At 44.6% G+C, this 24,441-nt stretch overlaps 1 protein-coding gene across 1 annotated transcript; it reads right to left on the reverse strand.

Annotated features, from left to right (window-relative positions):
• Nucleotides 1-20,021: 20,021 nt before the first annotated feature.
• On the reverse strand, nucleotides 20,022-21,236 carry ARC (activity regulated cytoskeleton associated protein). Its single transcript, XM_065629972.1, has one exon. The coding sequence runs from the start codon at nucleotides 21,234-21,236 to the stop codon at nucleotides 20,022-20,024; it is 1,215 nt and encodes a 404-aa protein (XP_065486044.1).
• Between the last annotated feature and the right edge of the window lie 3,205 nt (nucleotides 21,237-24,441).

The raw sequence follows: 24,441 nt of genomic DNA on the forward strand, positions 1-24,441 counted from the left end.
ATACGTGGCCTCATGCTCAGAGAAGATTCCCTGGTTCCCTCTGCAGCTCCATCTGCTCTTTTGTTGCTCTTTCTCCTGCCCTGTTGAGGGCAAGGCAAAATTGGGAGACAAACAACAAATGCAGGGCCTGGACCTTGGCTCGCTCATGTCCAAAGCTCTCAGATGACATCATTTATCATCTGTTGTTGCTGCTCTGAGGCTTTTTGTTGAGGAATGTCCAACTTGAGGGCATCCATGTGGTTCTCTGTGCTTGGGTTCAGGCTCTATCCTTTTTGGTGAGCAGCTCTAAAGGGAACAGAAAGAAGTTATAGTTTCTAGGAGTGGAGTAAGACTCCCTTTCTCCCCCCAGAAAGAGTATCCTGGTCTCTTTTAGCCTCTTCTCTCCTGCCATTTCTGTTTTGCATGCACATACTCAATTAAGTCGAGCAATACTTTTTCATTAACAGAGCTGAACTAATGTCCCTTTTATTAGTATGACGAGCTTCATCTGTCCCCAGGGGAGGGCAGAAAGAGTTTTGGAGTATAACAATGGACTGCTGGAGTCACCTGAGAAAGAAAACCAGAAAAAGGTAATGCACATACACACAAAAACAAAAAAAAGAAAAAAAAAAAAAAAGAGAAAAAAGAACCATAATGAGGGCAGGGGGCTCAGCCACAGTGTTGGTGCAAACAAGCTGGGTAATAGATTAGTGACTGGAGTTCTGTCTTTGCATGAGGCCACTAATCAGGACTATTGCCTGGCTTGATTTATTTTTAAAGACTGCAGGAAGCAGGCACTATCTGTGAGGGAAAGTATTCAAGTTTCACATATGTCAGGCAGAGAGAGCAGAGCGAGATGGGAACAGGCAGCAGACGGTGAGCTTCAAAGGAACAGACAAATAAAAGTCCCCTGCAGCAAAGAATGCCTCAGAGACAAAACGAGAAGCCTACAGCTTGTGATGCTATTCAGAAAGATTTTATTAGTAGGCTGTAAAACTCCAAGCAGGAGAGTTGAGCTGGTCTCTTTTAAAGGAACGTGGAGGAGAGTTTTAGGTTATCCTAGGCAATTCTTAATCTCTACCAAAGCTAAGTGTATGTCATGTTGCAGCCTCAACTGTATTGGTTTTGTCTGGCAATGAACATATCCATTCACATTGGAGAAGCAATATTAAGGAGTGAGAGTGAGAAGCTTGTAGTCACCTTCTATTTCACTGTCCCATGTAGCCAGGACTGGACATTAGGTATTTGCGGTACAACGTCACAGACTCTTCCCTGTTTTGATTGCCCACACAGGATCACAGAATCATTTTGATCTGAAAAGACCCTCAAGATCATCAAGTTCAACCGTTATCCCAACACTGTCAAGTCCACCACTAAACCATGTCCCTAAGAACCTCATCTATGCGTCTTTTAAACCCCCCAGGAGTGGTGACTCCACCACTGCCCTGGGCAGCATATTCCAACGCCGACATCCCTTTCAATCAATAAATTTTTCCTAACATCCAATCTAAACCTCCCCTGGTGCAATTTGAGGCCCTTTCCTCTCTTGCTGTCACTTATTACTTGTGAGAAGAGACCAACCCCCTCCATGCTCCAAGCTCCTTTCAGGCAGTTCAGAGATCAGAAGGTCTCCCCTCAGCTCCTGTTCTCCAGGCTGAACCCCCCAGGTCCCTCAACTGCTCCCATCACACTTGTGCTTCAGACCCTTCCCCAGCTCTGTTGCCCTTCTCTGAACTCGCTTCACTAAATGCCACTGGTCGACCTGAACTGGGACCTCTTCAGCAGCTAAGTCAAAGGCTGAGAAGCCAGTCCTCTAATTAGACCCTGTATCCATTAAACACACAAGAAATAAGGTATATTTTTTTACAGAAGAGCTATAAAATGCAAGATATCTTTATGTGTGTTACAACTATACTTGGAAGCCTCACAGAAATAGAGGCCTTCCATCAACTTTTACTCTGCATATATCTATCTATATATATATACACATACATATGAGCTCACAGTCTGAATAGACCAAGGTAGGAGGGGTTTGTTTCAACAGGAACTGACTCTAGGAATGAGATTTCTCTCAGCCAGGCCTAGCTGCTGAAAAGCTGAGAACTTGATACCCTTCAAAACTCATTGCACCTTTAGGCAAAATCATGAGATGGGATAAAATGTCCTTAGGCAATGACTTTCTCTCTCTGTTGTCCAGAGAAAACCAAGATGCATCATTTGTATCAGGTGGTTAACCTCTAGATGAATTTCAGTGCCTTTTTATGAGTTCTCAAACTACTATTTCCTCTTTCTCCCCACATAGGGTGAGGGGGGAGAAACCAATGGTCCCCTGGCTACGTGGAGCTCCTCATGAGTTCTTCAAATGTGATTGCAATGCAAGCCCACCAGTATTAGCTTTATGTCTCTACACTAATAATAGAGCTGAGCTGACATGGCACTGCTGAATAATTTAAATATTCAGTCTTGGAATGAAGTAAACCACCAGGATCTTCTGAGCATGACTTTGCAGAACTACGTAGCACTCAACAGCCTGCCCATGTTTCTCCTTTCCTACAGCTGGGACTGTTGCAATCTCCTATGTCTAACCTATCTATGAAGATTCCCCCTAGCTCAAAGGCTTGCACTCCGTATATTAAGAATCGTAGCTACAGGGAACAGTAGTCTGGTACCCACTCCCCGCCTCTGCTGCTGAGGATGTTTTTTATCAAGGAGATAAAAACATCCTAGTGTTCTGCACAGGACAAAGGTGTGTTAGTGTGAAATTATTATACATCCAGAGGGAGGTGCCCTGATTAACCCCAAGCAATCAAAGCAAATTCAGCCAAGGCAAATCATCAACACTGCCAGTAAATGGAAATTCCTAACCCATCCTGCCACCCCCATTTGACTACTATTTGCTTTATTTTGGCTACTACCACAGTGTAAGTCAAGTAGGTTGATTTCAGCCTTGTGGTGAGATTACTGAGGATAAGCCAGACACTTGTAGGGTATTTTTCCATCCCAGAGCACCTGAATTAGAAAAGAGTATGTTGAGGATGAGAATGGTTTGAAGGATACACCAGTTTGTAAGGGTGGGTGCCTGTGATTTGAACACAAATATTTTCAGTATCACTGTGAATAGCTCAAAGTGTGTGGAGTCTTCTCAGCATCATTTTCCCAGTTTGAAAACCATCCCAGTGGATCAACACCAGGAAAAGTGTATAATTAACCGGTCAACAAAGCAGCATCTCAAGTCAGACCAAACAGGCAGTTAAGCAGTTCAGAGACTAGTGGGGAACCTGGGGTTTGTAGACAAAAATCATTGTCTAGAAGTGAGTCATCATGACAGCATTAATGATAAGGGATAAATTCAGGGAAATAATGAGAAAATGCTTTTACTATGTCATTACAGAAAAAGGGCAAAATGCAAATTAGGCCATTATTGCTGAGAATTAGAAGCAAAAGAATGGATGTGTTTGATTAAAACTGGGAACCTAGGGAAGCTGAAGCTGCAGAACAATATATTGTTTTCCCTTGAAAAATGCGAAACCAAAGAAATTATAAATACATACATTAGACAGTCCAAAATGCTCTCTTCCAAGGACGCCTTTGGACTCACTTGTTAGAGACATTTTTAAATGCTTAGCATGTGACTCCAGATAAGTGGAAACTAATCTGGGGAATGAACTAGTAACCAGGTTATCTGCTTTTCTAGAAGACTCCAGAACTAGCCTAAGGGCTAGTAACAGCAGTAGAGTGGGAAAAGACAACTGAATGGACTCTAGGGCTGGATACATTTTGGGGAAACCCCTTACAGAAATAGGTTCTCCAAGGTCTGAAAGCCCCCTGAGGGAAAATTTCAGGTCTGAATTCCTAAGTAACTTCTCCGCAGTCATGTTGCTTCATCACCCACAGCCAGCAGAGTCAAACCTGTCCTCTCTACTCTCTACTGAGTCCTGAGCTGGTTAAAGTCAGCCCCACACTTATAGCACGTGTGTAATCACCTCTTCATTAGAGGTATGAAGGAGCAAAACCTTGACCCAAAGGCTGTTTCACAGAGTGAATCTTTCTACTGATGTGTGTAAGGCTCTGGAGTTGAAGGTAAATGTGTAGAGACTTTTCCTACTTCTTAGCCCCCTGAATAGATCAGGGCTGAGATGTCTTGCTGTAAAGAGTAGAAAAGGCATGGACACCACCTGGATGCAGAAGGGCTCAGGTCCTGACCTGTATATTTGTTGCACACAGGAAAAAAGTGCTTAGTTATCTCTCTTGATCATCCTCACTCCACATCTTGACTCAGAGACTCCATCGCATGACAACAGCATCCGTGTGGAAAACTCTGCTTAATCACAAGCACGCGAGAAGAATTTTGGGTTTGCTTGCTTGTTAGATTCTACAAGGGTATTTCCCCTTTTAAAACTCCGCTTCTTTCTTTCTGCTTATCACTTAATACCTCGGAGCCTAATTTCTAAAGAAGTTAATGGTAGGGGAGTACTCATTATGCAGATGCCAAGGAAGCAGTCTCCTTAGCAACAGCAGCCATGGAAGCACTCAGATCTGATTAGCTCTTCAACACATTCATGTCCCTTGCACTCCCATCAGTGTCCTGCCTGAGGGATAAGTTGTCCTCTGTATTATTTTACGTGTCCTGGGGTATAGATAATTCCCTAGTGAACATTTGAGCTCATCCCTTTTATAACACTTCCAGCTTGGTAATTTGAAAGTACACCTGTTTAAAACTCAGCTTCAGTGTTTAGAAAAAGTCCCAGCAAAGATATGGAAAGAAGAATGTTCTTTAACTATGCAGAGAAGAGATACAGGTGGAGGCTGGGAATTTTCTTCAGTGGTGGTCCTCTGCAGTGATATAATTCCTTCAGTGAAATTCAGCCTTAGAAAGGGAGAATCTTACTCTCTAAGGTCCACTTTTCTTTGAGGAAGGTGTTAGCTATTGCAACAGAGGAATTTGCCTGTAGGGTAGAGACAAGTACTCTCCAAAACCACAGCTGATGCCTCCAGCTATTATCAGAGCAAGGTGCACGGCAGCTGTTATCTCTGACTAATTGGGGAGACCCAGAGTAGGTCTCAGTGGAGTTGAGAGATTTATATCATTCAAAGCAGGACATTACTGGGTGTAATATAAGCCTGATGAGTGGGAAGACAGACTAGACAAGAAAGGTGTATGTAATGAGAAAGCACTGGTTCAGAAACTATGTTTAATGAGTTAAAAGAATTCATATAAAGAAAACAGATTGGATCACAGCAGCAAACCTGTTAAAAGCATGGTCCCATGGACAGTTGTGTGAGTGAACAGGCAACAAATTGAACTGAACCTCCTGGATCTGAAAAAGAGTGTCAGTCATGGGAAGGTATGTGGGAAATTTTTACACTAACTTTTGCCACCCAATTTCCTGTATTCTGAAACTATACCCTGAGGGCTAATATAAAATCATAGAAAGGTTTGGGTTGGAACCTTTGAAGACCATCTTGTACAACCCCCCTGCAATAAGCAGGGATATCATCACTCAGTGATCTTAAAGGTCTTTTCAGAACAAAATGATTCTATGATTCTAACTCTCTGTGGTTGCATGGTACCCCAAAAAGTGAGGAAGAGTTTCCAAGAATTCCCTCAGTTCTGCCACTGATTATACTAGCACAAAACATCTGGCACTCTTGCAGAAGATAACATGGCAAATAGGTAAGTGACCATTTCCTTTCTCATTGCACGGGATGAGCTACAGGAAAGACTTTGCCAGGTTTTAGCAGGAGACAGGTTGTGACTCATTGTGTTTCAGGACCAAAGAGCAGCAGGATTCATAGTCAACACCATTCACAACATTTCCTGCAGGGACATTAATTAAACCACTGCCCCAGGAGTGACAGCTTCTGCTTGACTTGCAGTCAGTTTTTGGCAGGGACTTACTGAGTCTGTGAGGAACAGGGCCAATGTCCTAGTGGAAAGTTGTCTCCACCTTCACTGTACAGTAGTCATAACCACGTCACACTGCTTTTTATATCTAGGAAGCTTGTTAAGTCTGACGCTCATCCCTTCACTATCTCCCCTCCATACTTCCTTGGCACTCCACAGTCTTGTCCCCAACATAATTACTGCTGTTACAGTGTGGGAACTTTTTAATTTGAAGATATATCTCTAATCTTTTAATCCCATGCACGTCTAAACCCCATTTCAGATCCCAGACTCCACAACGGCAGGCACAGAACAACTCATGAACTTCTTTCTGTAGCAAATTCAGCCTTTCAGCTCCTCGAATCGAGTCAGGATGTTGAATAACTCACCAATTTCTCTTTTTTCTCTAGCCCAAGAACAAGAAACTGAACAATAAAAGAGAAAGGGAAACCACCCACCCACAGAGCAGCTCCGACGGCTTTGTTTCCTGGTTGGCTTATGGGAAGAAAAGCAAAGCAGCAGCAAAGGAACTGTGAGAAATCCTAGAATGTCCGGAGTTGGAAGGGACCCACAGGGATCATTGAGTACAACTCCTGTACCTGCATATGATAACCCCACAGTTCACACCGTGTGTCTGAGGACGTCGTCCAGTCTCTTCTTGAACACTGTCAGGCTTGGGGCTGTGACACCTCCCTGGGGAGCCTGTTCCCGTGTCCAGCATCCTCTGGGTGAAGAACCTTTTCCTAATGTCCAGCCTAAACCTCCCCTGGCACATCTTCCTGACATTCCCTCAGGTTCTGTCACTAGACACTAAAGAGAAGAGCTCAGTGCCTGCCCCTCCTGCTCCCCTTGTGAAGGAGCTATAACCGCCATGAGGTCTCCTCTTATTCTCCTCTTCTTCAGACTGAGAGGGATGCTCTTCTGGAGGATGGTCAGGAAGAGGTGCTGGAGGATCCTGAGATCACTTGCTAACAGGCAAATTTGGGGCTTTGTTTCAGAGAAGTCAAGGCAGGATGCAGTCACAATATGATATTCCATCTAGTGGGGAGACTTCTTTATCATGTTCCCCCACAAATATGTATGCTCCACTGGGGGACCTTGTCTATTCCCAAAGCATCCTCTTTGCTTGTACATCCCTGTTTAAATCCACCCAGAGAGGCTGCAAATCCTTCTTATATCCTGACATCCTCTATGGAGGGGAATTTGTTAGATTGATTTTTCACCTGCATCAATAATTTAATCATTTATAATATGGTCATAAATAAGTAAAAACAGTCAAAGGATATAGTTTTTTGACTGAGGCTAGAGGAGAGACAAGGAAGGAGAGGGGGCAACAATGTCAGGGTCTGCAGTCCAGGGAAGTTAAAATATTTTTAATCTTTTCCAGAACTATGGTGGTATTAATATCTTCAGTAAATATAAACTGTCAAAACGGGAATCTATGGAGAAAGCCTCTCCATAGGCACGGTCACCTCCGTCTCGTTTCCATAGAGACTTGAGTTCCTGCTTCCAGCAGCGAAAATCCTGATTGACGCTTTGTACCTTCTGAGAGGTAGAGCCTCAGCGTCATAGAAACAAGCTCTGAATATTTATTAATGTTCCTCATGGCAGGGGGCTGAGATTTTCAGGGTTTCCTTATTTTATTTATTTTAAAAAATATTCCTTTTTATTTGTTGTATTTTCAAGCTTTTCTTATGCCATGGAAAAGGTACTGGCTTGACAGCTTTGGAGTCTGTGATCACATCTTGATTTCAGCAACCAGGTAAAACTGCAGACAAATGCCTAGTTTGCACACTGATTGTCAGAGAAAAAGATGAGTAGGAAGGAAAAACAAAAGTTCTTGATTGCTTCTGATAGTCAGACTTGGGAGGGATTACAGATCAAGCAATGACTTAATTAGCTGTGGGTAGTTTTGGAAGAATCTTCCAGAAAACCAGGAAAAAGGTGGTCCCCTAAAGTCATGAAAGTGTTGAAAGGACCAGACAATTTGACTTTTTTCTGTACTCTGAATATGGTTTGGGATGAACTGGGCCCCCCAAGTGGAGACACTATGTTCTTGGATGGTGAATGGGTCTGATGTCTGGTCTCATGACCCCTGTGTGATGCTGGTTTTGGACATCAGGCACTAAGTATGTCCAGTCCCTGAAGAGACATCTCTGGGTGAGCTGACTGGGTAAAATGAGTAAAAAAATGATATTACTGAGCCAGGCAGACTCTTCCTGCTTGTTTTTATTGCTTCTAAGTCTTATTTCACACTGCATGTTTTTAGCCAGCACAGCTCCATTCTTTTGCTAGAAGCATTGCCAGACAGTGATTTCTGCTGATACAGGTGAAAAACATCCCAGTTTTCTTGTGGGTGGTTCCAGGAAAAATCACCTATATCAAAGTCTCCTTGTTTTGCAGAGACCTTTTGTGGTCTTCTCTTGGGCCATCAAGCTTGGTCGAGGAAGCAACATTTAGCAGGGATGTTGAAAGCACCCAGTCTTTTTATCTAGTCTGATTTAAGGTAAAAGCAACAAAAAATATTGAAAATTGTCAGGGAAAATATGGATTTTGCATGATCTTGATAAACTGTATGTGACATATTCTAAAAAATAGCATTTACCAGCTGTTCAAATCTCATGTACAAAAAGCCTACAGGAAGTAATATTTCCCAGATTTTCATGGCATTTGTCTGCAATTCCAGATACTTGGCTTGTACATATGTCATGCAATGTTGCATCAGTCTGTGTGTGCTTGCTGATCTAAGGTTGAATCTGTATTTCATTTGTAATGACTGTGACACAGTCAATACCTTGTGCAAAGCAGAATCCGGGATGATTTTGAATGATCTTGTCATGAAGAGACACCCATGGGTCTGACCTTCAGGGGTCAGTTTATGATACTCTCTTAGTATCATAGTGTGGTTCCCAGGAGAGTCTCCATCATGATAGGAACAGAATTTGCTGGTGGTAAGTTTTAGGAAAAGTGTTGGCTGGGCTTGGGTGCCTGTTTTTCCAGCAGTTTCTGTGCAGATTTCCAGCCTTCCCATCCTCTCAGCATTCTCTTTGACAGAGAAGGAAGAAACCACCTATGTAGGAAGGAGATTTTTATAGTCTCTTTCCTGTCCCACAGAAGGATGTTTAAATGTTTCCATTTTATCACTCATTAGGATAGTCTAGGGTTGTCTGCATCTCTCCATTGGACCATCACTTCCGAATAGACTGTCATTGATGTCTTGAATGTGACTAAGACCCATAGCTCAGTCCATGATGCTGGAGGCAGTTGCCCGCAATTGCCTCAATGGCTATCAGCCTAAGCAGGATTACGGGATGTGACCAGCCTCAAAAATCATGCCCTCCTTCTGTGTCTGACAGGTAGACAAGTGCAGACCCATCGCAACATTTGCCTAGACGGAGATGTGCAGGCAAGCTTATGGCATTGACTTTCATGGTGGATAGCATAGGCTGGCCTAAACACTTGATGTGTACAAACCTAATAAGGATCAAAGGAGGCATTAATTCAGCCGAGCTTAATTCACTTCCAGACATGCCTGTCTGATCAAGCCAAAGGGAAGAGAGCCACATTGCATTAAGGTCACCTTAATTCTGAATAAGCTTGAAGATACAGACCTTAAAGTCTTAAAGTAATTTCCTGTACAGCCATGCCTTAACTCAGTTTGGATTCACCTTGCTGAAAGTTTCTGTGTAGAAGAGGCCTCAGAGATGATGGTCTTCGGAACAGGGTAAATTAAAGTTCAGTTTTTACTTGATTGCAAGGAGATTTAGGTACCTTAAATGGCCATGAGAAACAAGCAAGAGTGATTGCAGAGGAAACTGAGAACTGAGCAATGAAAGGAGAAAGAAGTGAGGGAGGTGCTATACTGGGAAGCTCTGCGCTGTCCTTTGCTTCTAGCACTGGCAAATAATTCAACTGGATGCTTCAGTTTACCCACCTATGAAAAGAGAAAGGTCTGTGTTAGCTGGATGTGTGCTATGGAAGCAATATGTCAGAAGGGACACTAAACAGGACATAGATCTCTGCAGGCAATTTTCCTTCCTGCCTTCACCCTTGGACATCTAGTGAATCCTTCTCTCCAACCTCTGCCTCCTCTGGGAAAACTGGGACATGACATCCCACCAATGACACTAGGACTGGAAGGTATGCAGATCACAACAAACAGCTGATGGTCTTACACTGGCTGGAGAAGTCACTCAATGTCTAAACTCAGCCTGAACCTGCACGGCAGCTCAGCAGCTGTTAGGTTCCGAGGTTCCTAGGGACATTGATCTCATCAGTGTTTATAAATATCTCAAGGGCGGATGTCAAGAGCATGGGACCAGACTTTTTTCAGTGATGCTGAACAATAGGATGAGGGGCAACGGGCACAGACTGAAGCACAGAAAGTTCTATGTGGATATGAGAAGAAACTTCTTTACTTTGAGTGTGACAGAGCACTGGAACAAGCTGCCCAGAGAGGTTGTGGAGTCTCCTTCTCTGGAGATATTCAAGACCTGCCTGGACACATTCCTGTGCAATCTATTCTAGGCGAACCTGTTTTAGCAGGTGGTTTAGACTAGATGTTCTCCAGAGGTCCCTTCCAACCCTAACCATTCTATTATTCTGTGATTCTGTGACATGGTTTAGTGACAATGTTAGGTTAATGGTTGGACTTGATGATCTTGAACGTCTCTTCCACCCAAAACGATTCCATAATTCTGTGATTCTATGTCATCTGTGTGTTTAATAAGGGTAATCACAGGCCTATAGTGGTTGGGTCTTGTTCCAAAATTGTGTCAAACCAACCCTTATTTTGTGACCAGGAAGAGGGTTATTTGCTTCGAAAATGTAGCCAGCTACAATGTCAGACGTATATTCTAGTTGTCCATCAAGTTCTTTGAGTGTTGTTGGCCACTGTTATAGGGGTACTCAAATCATGCTAGCCCTGAAAGCTGTCTAGGCACAGGGCAGTCCTTCAGGTGAACATCTCTGTTTTCCTAGCAGAACATGATAGGTCAGAACTGGATACGTAAAGTGTGTTTTTTGAATGTGGCACTGACTGCAAGTGAACCAGTTTTGCTCTAGTTTGAGATACTATCAGATTGCTGAGAGGTCTGATGAGCTATGGGGACCAGGGCAGAAGGATGGCCACCGCAGGCTGCAACAAGCCCAGGAGCCAGCTGTCTACATGAATGGGATACAGTGACCCCAGGATTTCCTCTCCTGGCCTGCATATGGTTGGTGCATAAAATCTCTCCCAGGTCATCATCCACCAGAAGAGTTCTAAAGGAACCCTCATACTATCTAGAAAGTCTGCTCTGGTATTACCCTCTCCTCATTAGTTTACCAGGATCAATTGTTCCATATGGCATAAAAAAAAAAATCCCTGTAGTGCTTGTGAGTCTCTAAAGAGAATTTGGGGCAAGACACAAGTAAGTGGGGAACAAAGGTGAGGAAGAAGTGGTTTGCTTGATATCTATTGTGTCTGCCTTCATTGACAACTCTTTTACACTATTGTCCTCTTCCACTTAACCATGGTTGTGATACAGAGACACAACAGGGCCATCTGGATTGAGAGCTAGATGAGTGCATGGGGTGGATAGGACATGCTGAGATCCTGAGGTGGTAGGAGATGACAACACAAATGACAATCACCATTAGTCTACATCTGCCTCCACAGCACAACATGTGCAGCTTTGCCATCCAGATCCTCTTGACAATTTCCATTGTTCTTGTTCCCTTTGTTTCTACTTTGAGATGAAGAACAAATAGACCCTGAACTCCAGGGCAGACTATAACTGAATACCAGCATAGCCTACCTCAAGTACTGCACTGATATCACTGTCTACAATGAGGACAGCCTTCAAGGTGGCAACCTTAAGTTTGGCTTATGCTGATGTCAAAATTGGCCGTGAATTTGGGCCCTCCAGTACATGGATTTATGAGTTTTTGAAGTGTGTAACATAAGGTCTGTAATCCTGGTTACAAAGAGAGGTTTCTCCTTGACTCTGTTGGGAAAATAACTTCATTTTGGGTAAGGAATATATTCGCACTATTCCAGTGACACTCAGAAAATTCTGAGTCACTGAAGTCTGCAGCAGAGTAGCACAGAGGGTGTATTTTTTTGCAACAAGGGAAATAATGGAGTGGTTTTAGTTGAATAGTGAAATCAGAAGAGGGTCAAATGGGGTAACATTTAGTCAAAATATAAATTCTGCTAATATCTCAGTGGATTAGATAGAGATTTCTTCTTGCACCAACCTAGCACATGCCTCCGAGTCCCAAAACAGTTCATTCCATTTCTTTCTTGAGTTTTCTAACCTTTCTCATATTTTGTTTTTTTTTCCTTCTCTCTTTCATCATTTTTCAAGTTGAAATCAGTTTTAAAGTGATAGTTTTTAGAAACAAAAAGTCAAAAAGGTTCGTTTTGAAAATGTCAAGATTCTATTCCTTTAGAAAAAAAAAAAGAAACACTTTATGTTAGCAAGTGGGTCTCTAAGCTTCAGGACTAAATGGAATCTGATTTTCTAAGGATTTATGGCTTGTGTTTCAAGTCTTTCATTTAATATTGGCTGGACACATTCAGTCTGCGCCTATGTGGGAGCAACAGAACAAGTATCCTCTATTCAGCAACTCCATATCAGAAGCATGTAGGGTTTTAGTGACTTTGCGAGTCTCTGTTTTTGCATAATACAAGTTAACAGGTTGGAAGTTAATAAACGTGCAAGGGGAAAAGATTAAAAAACACACTGGCACTGCATGATCACTTTAACTTTCAGAAACGGGATCCTTAAAAATTCCTAAACGTAGCCTAAAAGCAATGAAAATTGCTGCCCCTTTGATAATTATCACCTACATTTTTTTTACCTAAACTTGTTTGCTGAATTGGGCCTGATTTTGCACATGACAATTCTCATTTCAATTTTTAACTATTAGATATTAGCTATAAAAAGCACGTCATCCGCCTGCAATTATGAATTAACATCTCTGGGAACAGGTCTAAGGTAACATCCTGCTCCATGATCAAAGTGAGTGCCCAGAGCTCATCAAAGCGTCATATTGACGTGATAAGTGGAGCCATTATAGCTGAGTGTGTCAATAATGAAAGTTTCACAGCCTTCCTAATTACACACTGGTTTGTGGCTCCAGGGGAGCAGTTAGGCTGCGCACAAACACACGTCTGCCTGAAAAGTCAATAAATATGATTTAAGTGACTGACTGATGCAATCACTTTGATTAAAAAAGGAGATGGAAGGGAAAAAAAAAAAAGAAGAAGAAGAAGAGAGAACAAATATTACATATATGAATGCAATACTCTGGGAAGGTCCATCTTAGCACTTTCTTGAAGCTGTCCTGATGAGAAAATTAAGGAGCTCATCAGTATAACTATGATAAAGAAAGAAGGAAAAAAAATTATCATGTGTGAATTAATGACTTTTTCTCAATTCTATAAGTGCTTGACCCCACATGCCTTCTCCACCAGTGAATGAATGGTTGTGAATATCTCTGCATTTTGGATCGTGCCCCAGCAAACACAAGGATGGTTCCCACTTTGATTTTGGAGAGCTTTTCAACTAGTTTGAGGCAGTTAATCCATTCCTGGGCTATGCCTACCCCAGGTGACTCCCTCCTGATAGAGCCAGGATCAGTAATAAGGCATTTCTTCATTAAATTCAGGTGTAGGACCAGTGACTTTCTAGGGGTTTTCATCTGAAAACATCAGAAAGAAAGTAGATAGTGATTATTAGATGCAAATTTGGAAGGCTCTGGAAGAAAACTGGAAATCTTCCGAGTGTCAGGCATTTCCCAGTCTTATCCACCTTTCTCACCTCCCTCAGCAGGACGTCTGCGTCCCATTCGTTTTCTTCCACTGTAACCTGGCTGTTGGTCCTCCTCACCTCTCCACGTTGACCTCTCATCACCCCTTCAGACCTCTTCCACTGAAGCAACCACTGATCTTCTGTTGCTGAAGCTGTGGGAGTGGGCTGTGTGGGAATAGATGATGACGAGGACAGATTTTTCTTTTTAGCATATTTTTATTTTAATTCCCACTGTATACAGTGGAGTTCTGCCCCCCTCTGCTGGAAGAGCTCAGCACCTCCAGCTGAGCAGCTCTTGCTTTGGCTCTGCAAGGCACTGGGTTGGTCCTTGCAGGAGATCCAGCTCTTTGATCATGTCCATAGACCATGCAAAGTCTAACCCTGCTCTTCAGTCCAGTTTCTCCTATACTGTCCTAGGATGGCATGATGTTTTCCGCACCCTTTTTCCTGGTCTGTCTGCTCAATGCTTGTTTTTCACCTCTTTACTGATGACAGTAGTTGAGGGCACAAAGAGAAAGTTCAGCTGTGGACACCAAATTGCATCTTCAAAATTTCTTTCTCACTCTTGATAAGAGTTTTGTTTGAATGAGCTCTAAAGAGCTGGAGACACAAGGGTTAGCAGTTGTCCATTAGGCATCTTTGGCCATCAGACCTTGTTCTGCCTTTCCAACCTGAGCCCAAAAAGGAGGTGCGTTTGACAATGAACATTTCACAGAATTTAGTGCCTGTTATGAAAGGAATGAGTTTGTTTCTCCACTTGACCTACCCAAGTGCACATTATCAGTTGCACCATACCCTGGACTGTTTTAACATGCTCCTCATCGGAGAGAGACAAGGAACAGAGCAGGGAATGTGGGTTAAATCCACCTGAGTGCAAAACCTTTTCAGAAGAGGAGGGATTTGCAGAGGCAGAGCAGAAGTCTCAATCCCCATGGGCTGAAGGTCTTTGGGGCCAGATCTTTGAGCCCAAGCTATTGCAAAAATACTAATTTCTGTTTAAAGCACTCTGAGCTACACCCCCTGCTATGTTTCCTTCCTCCAGCCCCAATGATCCAGAGGTGTTTTATAGGTAATGAACCCAAGGAATGGAGAATAACCCTGCTGTAAGGGAATACTTTAGATAGCAAAACACCAGCCTGATAGCAGCTCCTGGGTCTCTGCACTGCAGAGTGCAGGCTTTTCTGACTACTGAAGTCCCTTTGGACAGCAAGCAGAGATGATTCAGGCCTAATGATTTCTTTACCTTGCCCTGACTTACTTCAGCTTTTCCATGTATATCACCTTTAAAGCATGGGTGGCAATATGCTTGGTCACTGTTTCAATAGACTTTTTTCTAAGCTGTAACCAACAAGAGTCCTTCACAATCCAGTCTCACAAGGGACTGTTTCCCCCAGCATCATGGGCTACATTTGACTCAATCTGAGATGCTAAACAGCCCCCTCAAAACACCTCCATATTTTTTATAACCAACTCCTCCTCTCCAATGGCCTAGTGCATTCCATTTGTATGTCAATCAACTGCTTTTTCTGGGAAGGGGATAATAGTTTTAAACTAAAAGAGGGGAGATTCAGGTTAGACATGAGGAAGAAATTTCTTACAATGAGGATGGTAAAATACTGGACCAGGTTGCCCAGAGAGATGGTGGATGCCCCATCCCTGGAGACATCCCAGGCCAGGCTGGACGGGGCTCTGAGCAACCTGATCTGCGTGAAGATGTCCCTGCTCATGGCAGGGGTTGGACTGGATGAGCTTTGAAGGTCCTTTCCAATCCAAACCATTCTATGATTCTATGAGTCAAATAAGCCCAAATATCTGACAAGACCAAATCATCAGAGGGCAATGGATACTTGAGTCTCCCATGAAGCAAGCAAGAAAGACCAGAAAGCAAGATACAAAGCAATTGAAGTAGATATTTCAAAGTTTTATTGTATAAATCTACAAAAGGCTTTGCTACAATAGCAAATAGAGTGTAGCACTATTCTATTGACAGGTTCTAGTGGCTTGGTGTGATCTTGTAACTCCAACATGACACATGAGGAATAAACTGTCTGATACAGTCAGATCTAGGGCAAGTGATGTCGGCTTACAAAGACCTTTTGGCTTCAACCCCTATAACCTGTGTTTGCCTTTTGTACAAGGTTGTTTGAATTAATAATATCTCTAGTAAAAATAAAAACTCTAAAGTAGTTTTGTCAGAGTCAAATGTAAAATTGCCTAAGGAAAAAAAAATCCAGTGGTTGAAATCTGCTAAAATTCTACACACAAAACACATCCACACTTCTTCACTCATGTGACTCTACCCTAGGAAAATTAACTACCAGTCCTTCCTGGAGAGGCTGGTAATATAAACCAGGGTGCTACAAGTAAAGCTCCAGTCTTCTAGGAGCAATAATTGAAATAAAATCAGTCCAGGAGATTCAGTTCTGCACACTCCAAAAAGTCAGCTGAAAATGTATAAACCTCAGGACCAAATGACCAAGTAACACAGACAGGCTAATTCATTAAAAAGGCAGAAAAGTCTACAGAAAAATAAAATGCCTGTTGAGGCAGTCAAATCCCTTGAAAGGGACTGTGGAAATTAAGCACCTAAAAACCAAACACCATTTTGACCTTGGGATGATGCCTGTGAAGTCTGCCTTTACATGGTTTTACATAATTTTCCAGTCCTGGACATTTTTGCTGAGCATTGTTGGAATGCACCTTAGGTCCCATTGGCTTAGTTCGAATGCAACAAAACACCATGGAATTTGTTTAGGTGGATTTGTTTGCTCAACACACATATCACCCACACGGACACACACACTCACATACCCGGGACAGTTGGCTCTGGAAGAGAGAGGAACCAACTGGACCTCTTCAGCTGAGATATGAACCAAAGCTGTCTTGTTCAACCCACTCGAGCTCTTGTCTTTCGCACACTTTTTGTGCTCCCTGGGTCTGGATGGAAACAGTCACACCAAAGCCAGCACAAGAACCCCAGTTCTTGCAGTAACTCTGGCCCATGCAGATCCAGGAAGAGCCTGTTGTCTTACAAGAGTCTCCCTTCTGGCAAGACAGTTGGTCCAGTTGTGCAGGCTCAAGCAGTTCAGAAAAGCATCTGGACCACAGGATGCTTCTCCAAACCTCCAGAGCCCTTTGAGGTTTGAAAACTGATACCCGCATGAAATGAAGCTACCCTCAACTCAGGAAAAATGAGTTACAGCATTAAGAGCATAGAGGGTTCATAGCCTAGGTAGGGTCAGCCATTTGGCCAAGTTGACCAGGAAAGTTTTTTTTACCGATAATCTAGTGAAGATTTCTTTAGGTGAGTCTCAGTGGTCCCAAATTGCAGAGGTATGGTATCATCTCAACAGACAGTCAGCACAAGCCCAGCATCTTTGCTGTCCCCAAAGCCCAGACTTGGTTCCTCTGTTCTGCTTCTTGGTTTCTCTCTTCGTTCACCACACTTTCTTCTGTGCTTTGAGTACCTGGACCAGCTCAGTCTTTTTCTTCATCCTGTTGGAAGTGGCTTCTTCTTTTCATTCTGGCTTTCAGCACCTTGAACATGGCACTTCACTGCACAGGAGGCTCTTTGGTGCATGGATTACCCTCTGTCTTCCTGCAGCACTCACTTCTCCCCTGGGAAAGCAGGACCCTTGGACACAGAGAAGGAAACTAAGCAACAGCAGCAGGGATCTCTGTAAAAGAAAAAAAAAAAGTAGCAGCTCAGGTTAGATATGCAAAGTGAAGAGTACAGAGGGTTTCTGAGAAGTTTAGTTTATATTCAGCTGTTCCCACTACTTGTCTACAGTTTGGAGGTCCTACTAGGTATCAGTGTCTAAGAGTTTGCCAATGGTCCATCAGAAAGAAAAGGTATGATGTGCACTGTCCCCAGAGCATTAATCACTGGGGCTGGTCCTTGGGTTCCTACATCAAGAAGCTGAAACCCTACTTATCTGGTGGTACCATTCTCTTGCAACCATAGGGGCTGAGGTCTCAAGACCAACATAGATATTTGCACTTGAGCTATTGAATATCTCGGGTCAGGGCACTGAAGCAGTTAAGAAAGTTCTACAAGGGTAAGATGAGAGGTAATTACCTGTGTCAGTCTTTCCTTCAGACAGTGGATCCAGCAGTCGGTGGCTGCAGATCCTGATAGAAGATCTAATGCTGAATCCTTGGTTTTGAAGCTTTTTCTCTTTGGCTTTCCTTCCAAATCCTGAGTGCTGTGGAGTGATTCCTTCTCAGAGGAGGATCTGAGTGAGTCACTGTAACCAAGCAAAGATAATGCTTGTAATGTATGGCCAGCTCATCCTCAGCAATGACACCCACTCCCCCACCACTCATCCCAGGTCATTAGTGAGAAATTCTCCCTTCTCTCTGCAGATACAGCCACTGCCAAACTAACTCTCTCTGAATAAGTGAGAGGAGAGGCCCTGACTCACTTCTAGCATGGGTGCAGCACAGACATGCATCTCCTTCGGGCTGTGTGTGGACCTATGATGTGTTGTCACAGCTGGGGACTCAAGCCCAGAACTTCACAGGGCAGGTCCTTGGGCTGGACTAGTGAAGAAGTTTCCCATTTCCTCCCCACATGAATCAGCAAGTACAAGATACTGCCCTGTTTGGAAACTCTTCCCACTCATTGCCCTTTATTTCTTTTTGGCTGGCTCTCCCTTCCCCTTTCACCCAAACCCTAATCTGTCATTTTCAATGCTTCATGACCCATTGCAGATTTTTTTTTTTTTTTTTTTTTTTTTGCAAGGTTCCTGCTGGATGGGCTATGGCTAATTTAGGTCTGAGGAGTGCAGAGAGAAGAATGTCAGAGAGTTGCCTTACCTTCAGCCTCTTGGAAGGAGGCACGCCAAAGGCCTTCTGAGCCACCGGTGCTACATGTCACTGCTGTAGTAGTGGCAGGGTCATCCCAGGGACACTCCTGTTGCTGCATCCCTGCTGTAACTCTTGCAGAGGTGTTGCTTTTTTTTTTGGTCAGGTAGTGAATGCAGATGATGCTCAAGCTGTGTCCAACCTAAAAAAGCTTTGAAGAGCCAAACCTCCTGAGTATGTCTTACAGCAGTTTTATCTCAAAGTCCTGCCATCAGATGGAATATGTCACAGAGTCCAAGTCTGTCTCCGTCCACAGCAAGATGTTGTAGAAAGTTCTTTATGAACGGACAACCCTCCGTCCTCAGGTGCTCCAGGACAGGGATGCTGGGCTTTCCAAGAGCATTTTGAATCTGTCTGTGTGAGCAGAAACTCTTTGTTGTGATGCACAGGCTGAAACTGTGCTGGGACACACAGCTTCTCTCTTCTTCACTTCTTTTTTGCTTGTACATGGCAAAAACTCCTGTTGGCTCCACACATCAACATGGACTCGATTCGCTGCTCTGGTGATATTTTTCTCTGGATTTAGGATGTGTTTGTTTGTTTGTTTTCATTCAAAGTATAAGGATTTATTTCCCTTACCTTCCCCCTATCCTCTCAAAGTAGCTCTGGCGCCTCCTCTCTCCACATTGACAGCCTCTCTTCTCTGAATGGAAGCAGGCTGCCCCTTCAATAAATGAGCTCAGAATTTAATCTGAAACTCTGTTTCCTGCTGAATGCACAGTATAATGTGCAGAGAAAGGATGAAATTTGCCTCTGCACAGCAGTGGCCTTGATTGAAGTGAGCAGAATCTAAAACAAGAAGTAAACTTGTAAGAGCCTCTTGAGAGGAAAAACATTAAAGCAGGTATTAGGTGCAGTGACATGAAAAACACTAAAAATAATCCAGATTCTTGAAAGTTTTCAGTTCCTGAAATCATAAGATTTCTTCTAAAAAAATAAATAAAACTTATTTAATCCTTTAGAGCAAGTAAGAACAGGAGATTGCCAAGTGAACAGAAGCCCAGCAGTAAATCAGAAAAGGGTAAGGGTCACAAGAAAGATGTCTCCTCATGATAGGGACACATCTTCAGAAGAGGAATGAGAGAAGGAGTAGGAAAGATCCAGATGGGTAGGAACCCTCAGCCAATTGCTGCACTCGTATGAAGTCCTTGAAAGCTGCCAGTGTTAAGCGGCTGCCTCTGAGGTTGGGAATTATCTCTAGTTTCTTGTCAGGGATCTCATAAAATTGTCCTGTTCCCCATAGTGGTGCAAGCAGCATCTCCAACACCACTGTATTGCATGGCTCAAGTGAGGTGGGCAACCACATCCTAAGGTGCCCCTCCCCCACCACCTCCCTCCCCCCACAAGCAAAGTTAATTCTGCTGTTATGGGCTGTTGGACTGAGCACACCTCATGTCTCGTCTCAGCCAGAACCTCTCTCCAAAGAGAAGCTTCCTAAATATTCCCCCTTCTCCCTTTCATGTAACCCAGACTACTGCCTCCCTTGGACTGGCTCATATGACAGTAGCTGGTGGGCTGGGGGGCTCAGGTTGAGTCCCATTGCTTGGCACAGGACTGGCAGTGGTTGAGGGAGGCACACTCTCCACAGAATCTCCTGATGGAATCTCAGGGGTCCTCTGTGGGCTGGGTTCCTCAGAGTGGTCCATATTGCCTTGGACTTCCTTCCCTCTTTGGATCAGCTGCTCTAAGGTTTTGGGCAAGGGGTAACTCAAGAAGCGCTTCAGTTTGGGCTGGAGGGTGCCTACCACATACTGGATAATTTCCTCCTCATCTGCATCAACATAGAGGGTCTGGTACAAGTCTCTCTTGCGCCAAAGGAATTGGTCTAGGGGCTCTCCCTCTTTCTGAGGCAAATCCAGCTCTCTTTTGATAGCATCCCTGGTCAGAGTGCCCTCGCTGTACTGCAAGAACTCCTTCTTGAACTCGACCCAGTTCTTGACAGAGTCCTGCTTGTATTCCCACCACTTTTTAGCTGGGCCGTTCATGTGGTTTTGGATCTGAGACAGCCAATACTCCTCTGTTCCACCCACCTGCTTTAAGTATTCCTCCAAGTGGCTCAAGAACTCTCTGGGATCCTCAAAGACCTGAGTCTCCACCGGGGAGGCTGGAGCATCCTCTGACACTGAGACCCACTGGTAGGAATCATGGGCCTGGGGGATGCTGGGGACCTCCCCAGGAGGAGGGGTCAGCGCATACATTTGGCTCATATCAAGGGCATAATCATAAATTTCCCCTTCACTTGGCCTTATCTCTGGGCCTCCCACCCCAACAGACACAGTCTGCTTGCCATGGTCCCCAGGGCAATATTTGCCTCCCATGGACTCCAGACGGTCCGCCCACTTCTCCAGACGGAAAAAGACCTCCTTCCAAACATTCATCTCCCTCTTGACCCACCTCTCCAGATGGGCAATTGTTTCCTGGCATCTGGCCAGGCAGGCCTTGATAGACTTCTTCCATCTTTGGTTATCAGTTGGGACATGGTCCTCTAAGTTATTCTCTAACTTCCCCACTGATTTCTGCAAGCCTTTCAGCTCGCGCTCCACCTGCTTGGAGACCTCAGACAGGAGGTGCCGGTGGGTCCTCCTGACATGCTCCAGCATTTCTGCCCTGCATTTCCCTATCTGCAAGATCACATTGGGCTTGTTGGCCACTCCACGGTGCCCCTGGTAGGAGTGAATGCCCGCATTGGTGACATTATCCAGCTGCATGGCTCCTACCGTGCAAGTGTCAAACACAGAAAGAACTGGGTTGTAAGCCCTAGTGCTAGAGCTGGCTCTCAAAAAACCCACTACAACACTTCCCGAAAGACACACAGAGACTTCTAAACCCCCCTCAAAGGACTTTTCAACACAAACACAGCCAAATCAGATATCACCACAGAGCAAGCTGTTCGGTCCCAGTGGATCCCAGAGAGAGTTGTAGGCAAATTTCTCCCAATGTTCAGCTGGAAATGCCGGTCTCACGTGCTCAGGGTGTCCCAGAGAGAGCCAGGATCTTCCAGAAACAAGGAGAGGAGTTGGCTGAGACGTCCAGCCCCGCACGCGTGCCCGCTACCTGCTCGTCCGGAGCTAAGAGTCTTGAACAGTGGGAAGTCCCCGCTGGAGAGAAACACACAGAGATGCACACAAGAAGCTGGAAGCTGCTGCTGCTGCAAAGAAAATCCCAGTGATTTCTCCTCTCGTAAACTTGTCGAGTCGAAAAACGCTTTCAGTAGAGATGCAAAGAGCTGCTTCTCTTCCCTGTCTGAACTGCCACTAGTCCAGGCTCTTCCATCTACTTATACCTCACACAGCTCAACATGTGGGTGGTGCTCAGCCTCCTCTCGCACTCTCAGAGCAGCGTTCATTGGACGAAAACCGAGGCCGGTGTCTGTGGCAACCCAGATCCTGGCAGCCTCCCCTCGCTTCCCACCCCCTCACTCACGCCTCCAGACTCGACGCGAGAAGCACTTGAAAGGTGCTGGAGACAGTTGGGTAGATGGATGAGTAATCGCACCTTCCGCCTTTCAGATTGCAGGAAAAACACTTATTCATTCCACAACTATTTACTCAGCAAGGTCATCATTAGCGTGCTTTCCCTGGCAGGGACTCGCAGTGGGGGGAGATAAGGAGGAATTCAGTGTGTCACACCAAGACAGACGCCCACGGGCCCCCCGCACACCCTCACATGCATTCGACACACACACACAGTGAGCTCACTCCTAATGCAAATGCTTGGAAATGGTGGCAAATCAGCAGGAAAAAAAAAAGCCGGGGGGGGGAAGGAAAGGGGGAAACACTCAAAGGAGTGATTTCAGTACAAACTGGAGTGCTCTGGACTTTCTAAAGCACTGGTAGGTGGGAGTCACCCCCACTGCTTAATTGCACCAGACCAACCACTATCTTGGGAATATTCAGTAAGGGAGGGGGACGGCATCCTGGTTTTTACACCAAATTAAATCCGCCCATCAAAAGCCTGTTCTGTACTTAGCTTGAATCAGATGGTTAATCAGTTAGCCAACCCACAAGCGCAGATGAAGCTACATTTGTTCTTTGCTCTTGACAAAGCAGGAAAAGCCAACCATAAAAGGAGTCTCCGGGTCTTATATAAGCCAGAGATAAAGGATTCCCTAGTCCTAGAGAGTTCCCTGCCGGAACACCCTCAGAGAGGTGCCGAGGACAGCCGGAGCTTTTCACCCCCTCCCAGTGACAGTGACCGGAGGCAGTGGGATGCGGATTCATTAATATCACCTAAAAATGGGATTTAAGACTGATTCCAGCAGGGAGATGCCTTGCCTTCACTCAGGGCGGTGGGCAATGTGCCAGGGAGGCTTAGGATGGGTCTCTGCTTCCCCAGCTCATGCCCACGTGTTTCCTGGTGGGACTGCAGCCAGCCCGGTAAAAGCAAAATGCAGGGGAGATGGATGGTCTTTCAGTGAAGTCCTGCTGAAAGGACGTCTCTGTGACCCCATGTATTTGGTTGAAACAGGGTCCTCTTGGTGCAAACTGGTGGGACAGAGGTGATGACTCCCTTTCCCCCCCATATCCATGTAGGATGGCACACGTCTGTTCCTTACCGGGTGATGGCACACAGACAAACACTACTGCTGTATGGCTCTCAGGAAACAGGAGGATTATTTAGGGCAGGAGCAAGCTGGCATAGAAGGGCTGCATGGTTTGGTTGAAGGTGGGGACTGACAGTGAGTGGGGAAGGGGACAAAAGCCTGAGGGCATAAATGCAGGTTTTCCAATACAGCAGACTCTCCCAATGCCACTTCATCCCACACACATCATGATAGTGATACGACTGGCAGAGAGCTATGTCCTCAGCCTTGCTTACTTCTCTGCTTTCGCCTAGATTACCTGAGCATGAGATTTTTGCACATCTTTGTTTGTGTTTAGGAAGGGTCATATGTCAGTCATCTGAGGGTTTGGGACAGATCTGAAGCTTTTTGTAGTGCAGTATCTATACTCCAGAGAGTCTGACTTAAACCTGTATTGCCAGTAAGAAATCATAGGAATTGGGAGAGATTATGCAATCTCTGTATCTCTGGATTAATGCATAGGTATTCTCCAGAAAGTTTTTTACCAAGGATAGCCAGAAACAGCCCTTCGGACATTACCAGTGGATGGGGACAAGTTATAGACTGGATTTAATTTTGCAAGGTGAACTGGTTTTGACTTCACCTTGTCCCATCAAATGCCAGAGGCTGGGATGAACTGGCTACAAAACCTTCTCCACCAAATCTGTCTCTTTCCAGACCCTGCTACCTCTCTTTCCTTCTCCCTTCATTTTCAGTGTGAGGGGATTCATCAGTCTGAACGGCCTCATTTAGCACTTATGTCTGGTCATAGTATTTCAGGATTATTAAGGCTGGAAGGGACATCAGGACGTTTCTAGCTCAACCTCTTACTCTGAGTCAGCTATTGAGTCAGATGAGGTTTTTCAGGTTTTAGATATTGAAAACACCAGGGATAGGGATTGCACAGCAATATGCTCCACTGCATGACTAAGAGGGAAAACGTTTTTCCTTATAACCAGACTGTCTTGTTCCAATTTATACTGCACCAACTACCTTTGAAGATGCTGGCTGTATGTCCTTGATAACCTCCCCACAGGTGTGGAACACTGCTGTTATGTCCCCTTAAAGCCATCGCTTCTCCAGACTGGACAAGCCCTAGTCCCACACCAGGCACCAGGGAAGTGCTCTAGACCCAACCATCTCAATGGCCTGTGCTGAACTCGTTCCAGTTGATCAATGTCTTGTACTAAGGGCCTAAACCTGGCCACAGCAGCTGGATGTGGTCTAATAGGCCCTGAGTAGAGGGAGATAATCACTTCCATTGATCTCCTGGCTGTACTCGTGCTCCCACGGTCCAGGATACATTTTTTATCTGCCACGACACGCTGCTGGATCATACTCCTAGGTCCAGG

This window comes from Caloenas nicobarica, chromosome 2 (assembly GCF_036013445.1).
Source record: "Caloenas nicobarica isolate bCalNic1 chromosome 2, bCalNic1.hap1, whole genome shotgun sequence".
Classification (NCBI taxonomy): Eukaryota; Metazoa; Chordata; class Aves; order Columbiformes; family Columbidae; genus Caloenas; species Caloenas nicobarica.

What these genes read in the sequence shown, in the direction of transcription:
- ARC (XM_065629972.1), bottom strand. Translation starts at nt 21,236, where the DNA reads ATGCAGCTGGATAATGTCACCAATGCGGGCATTCACTCCTACCAGGGG.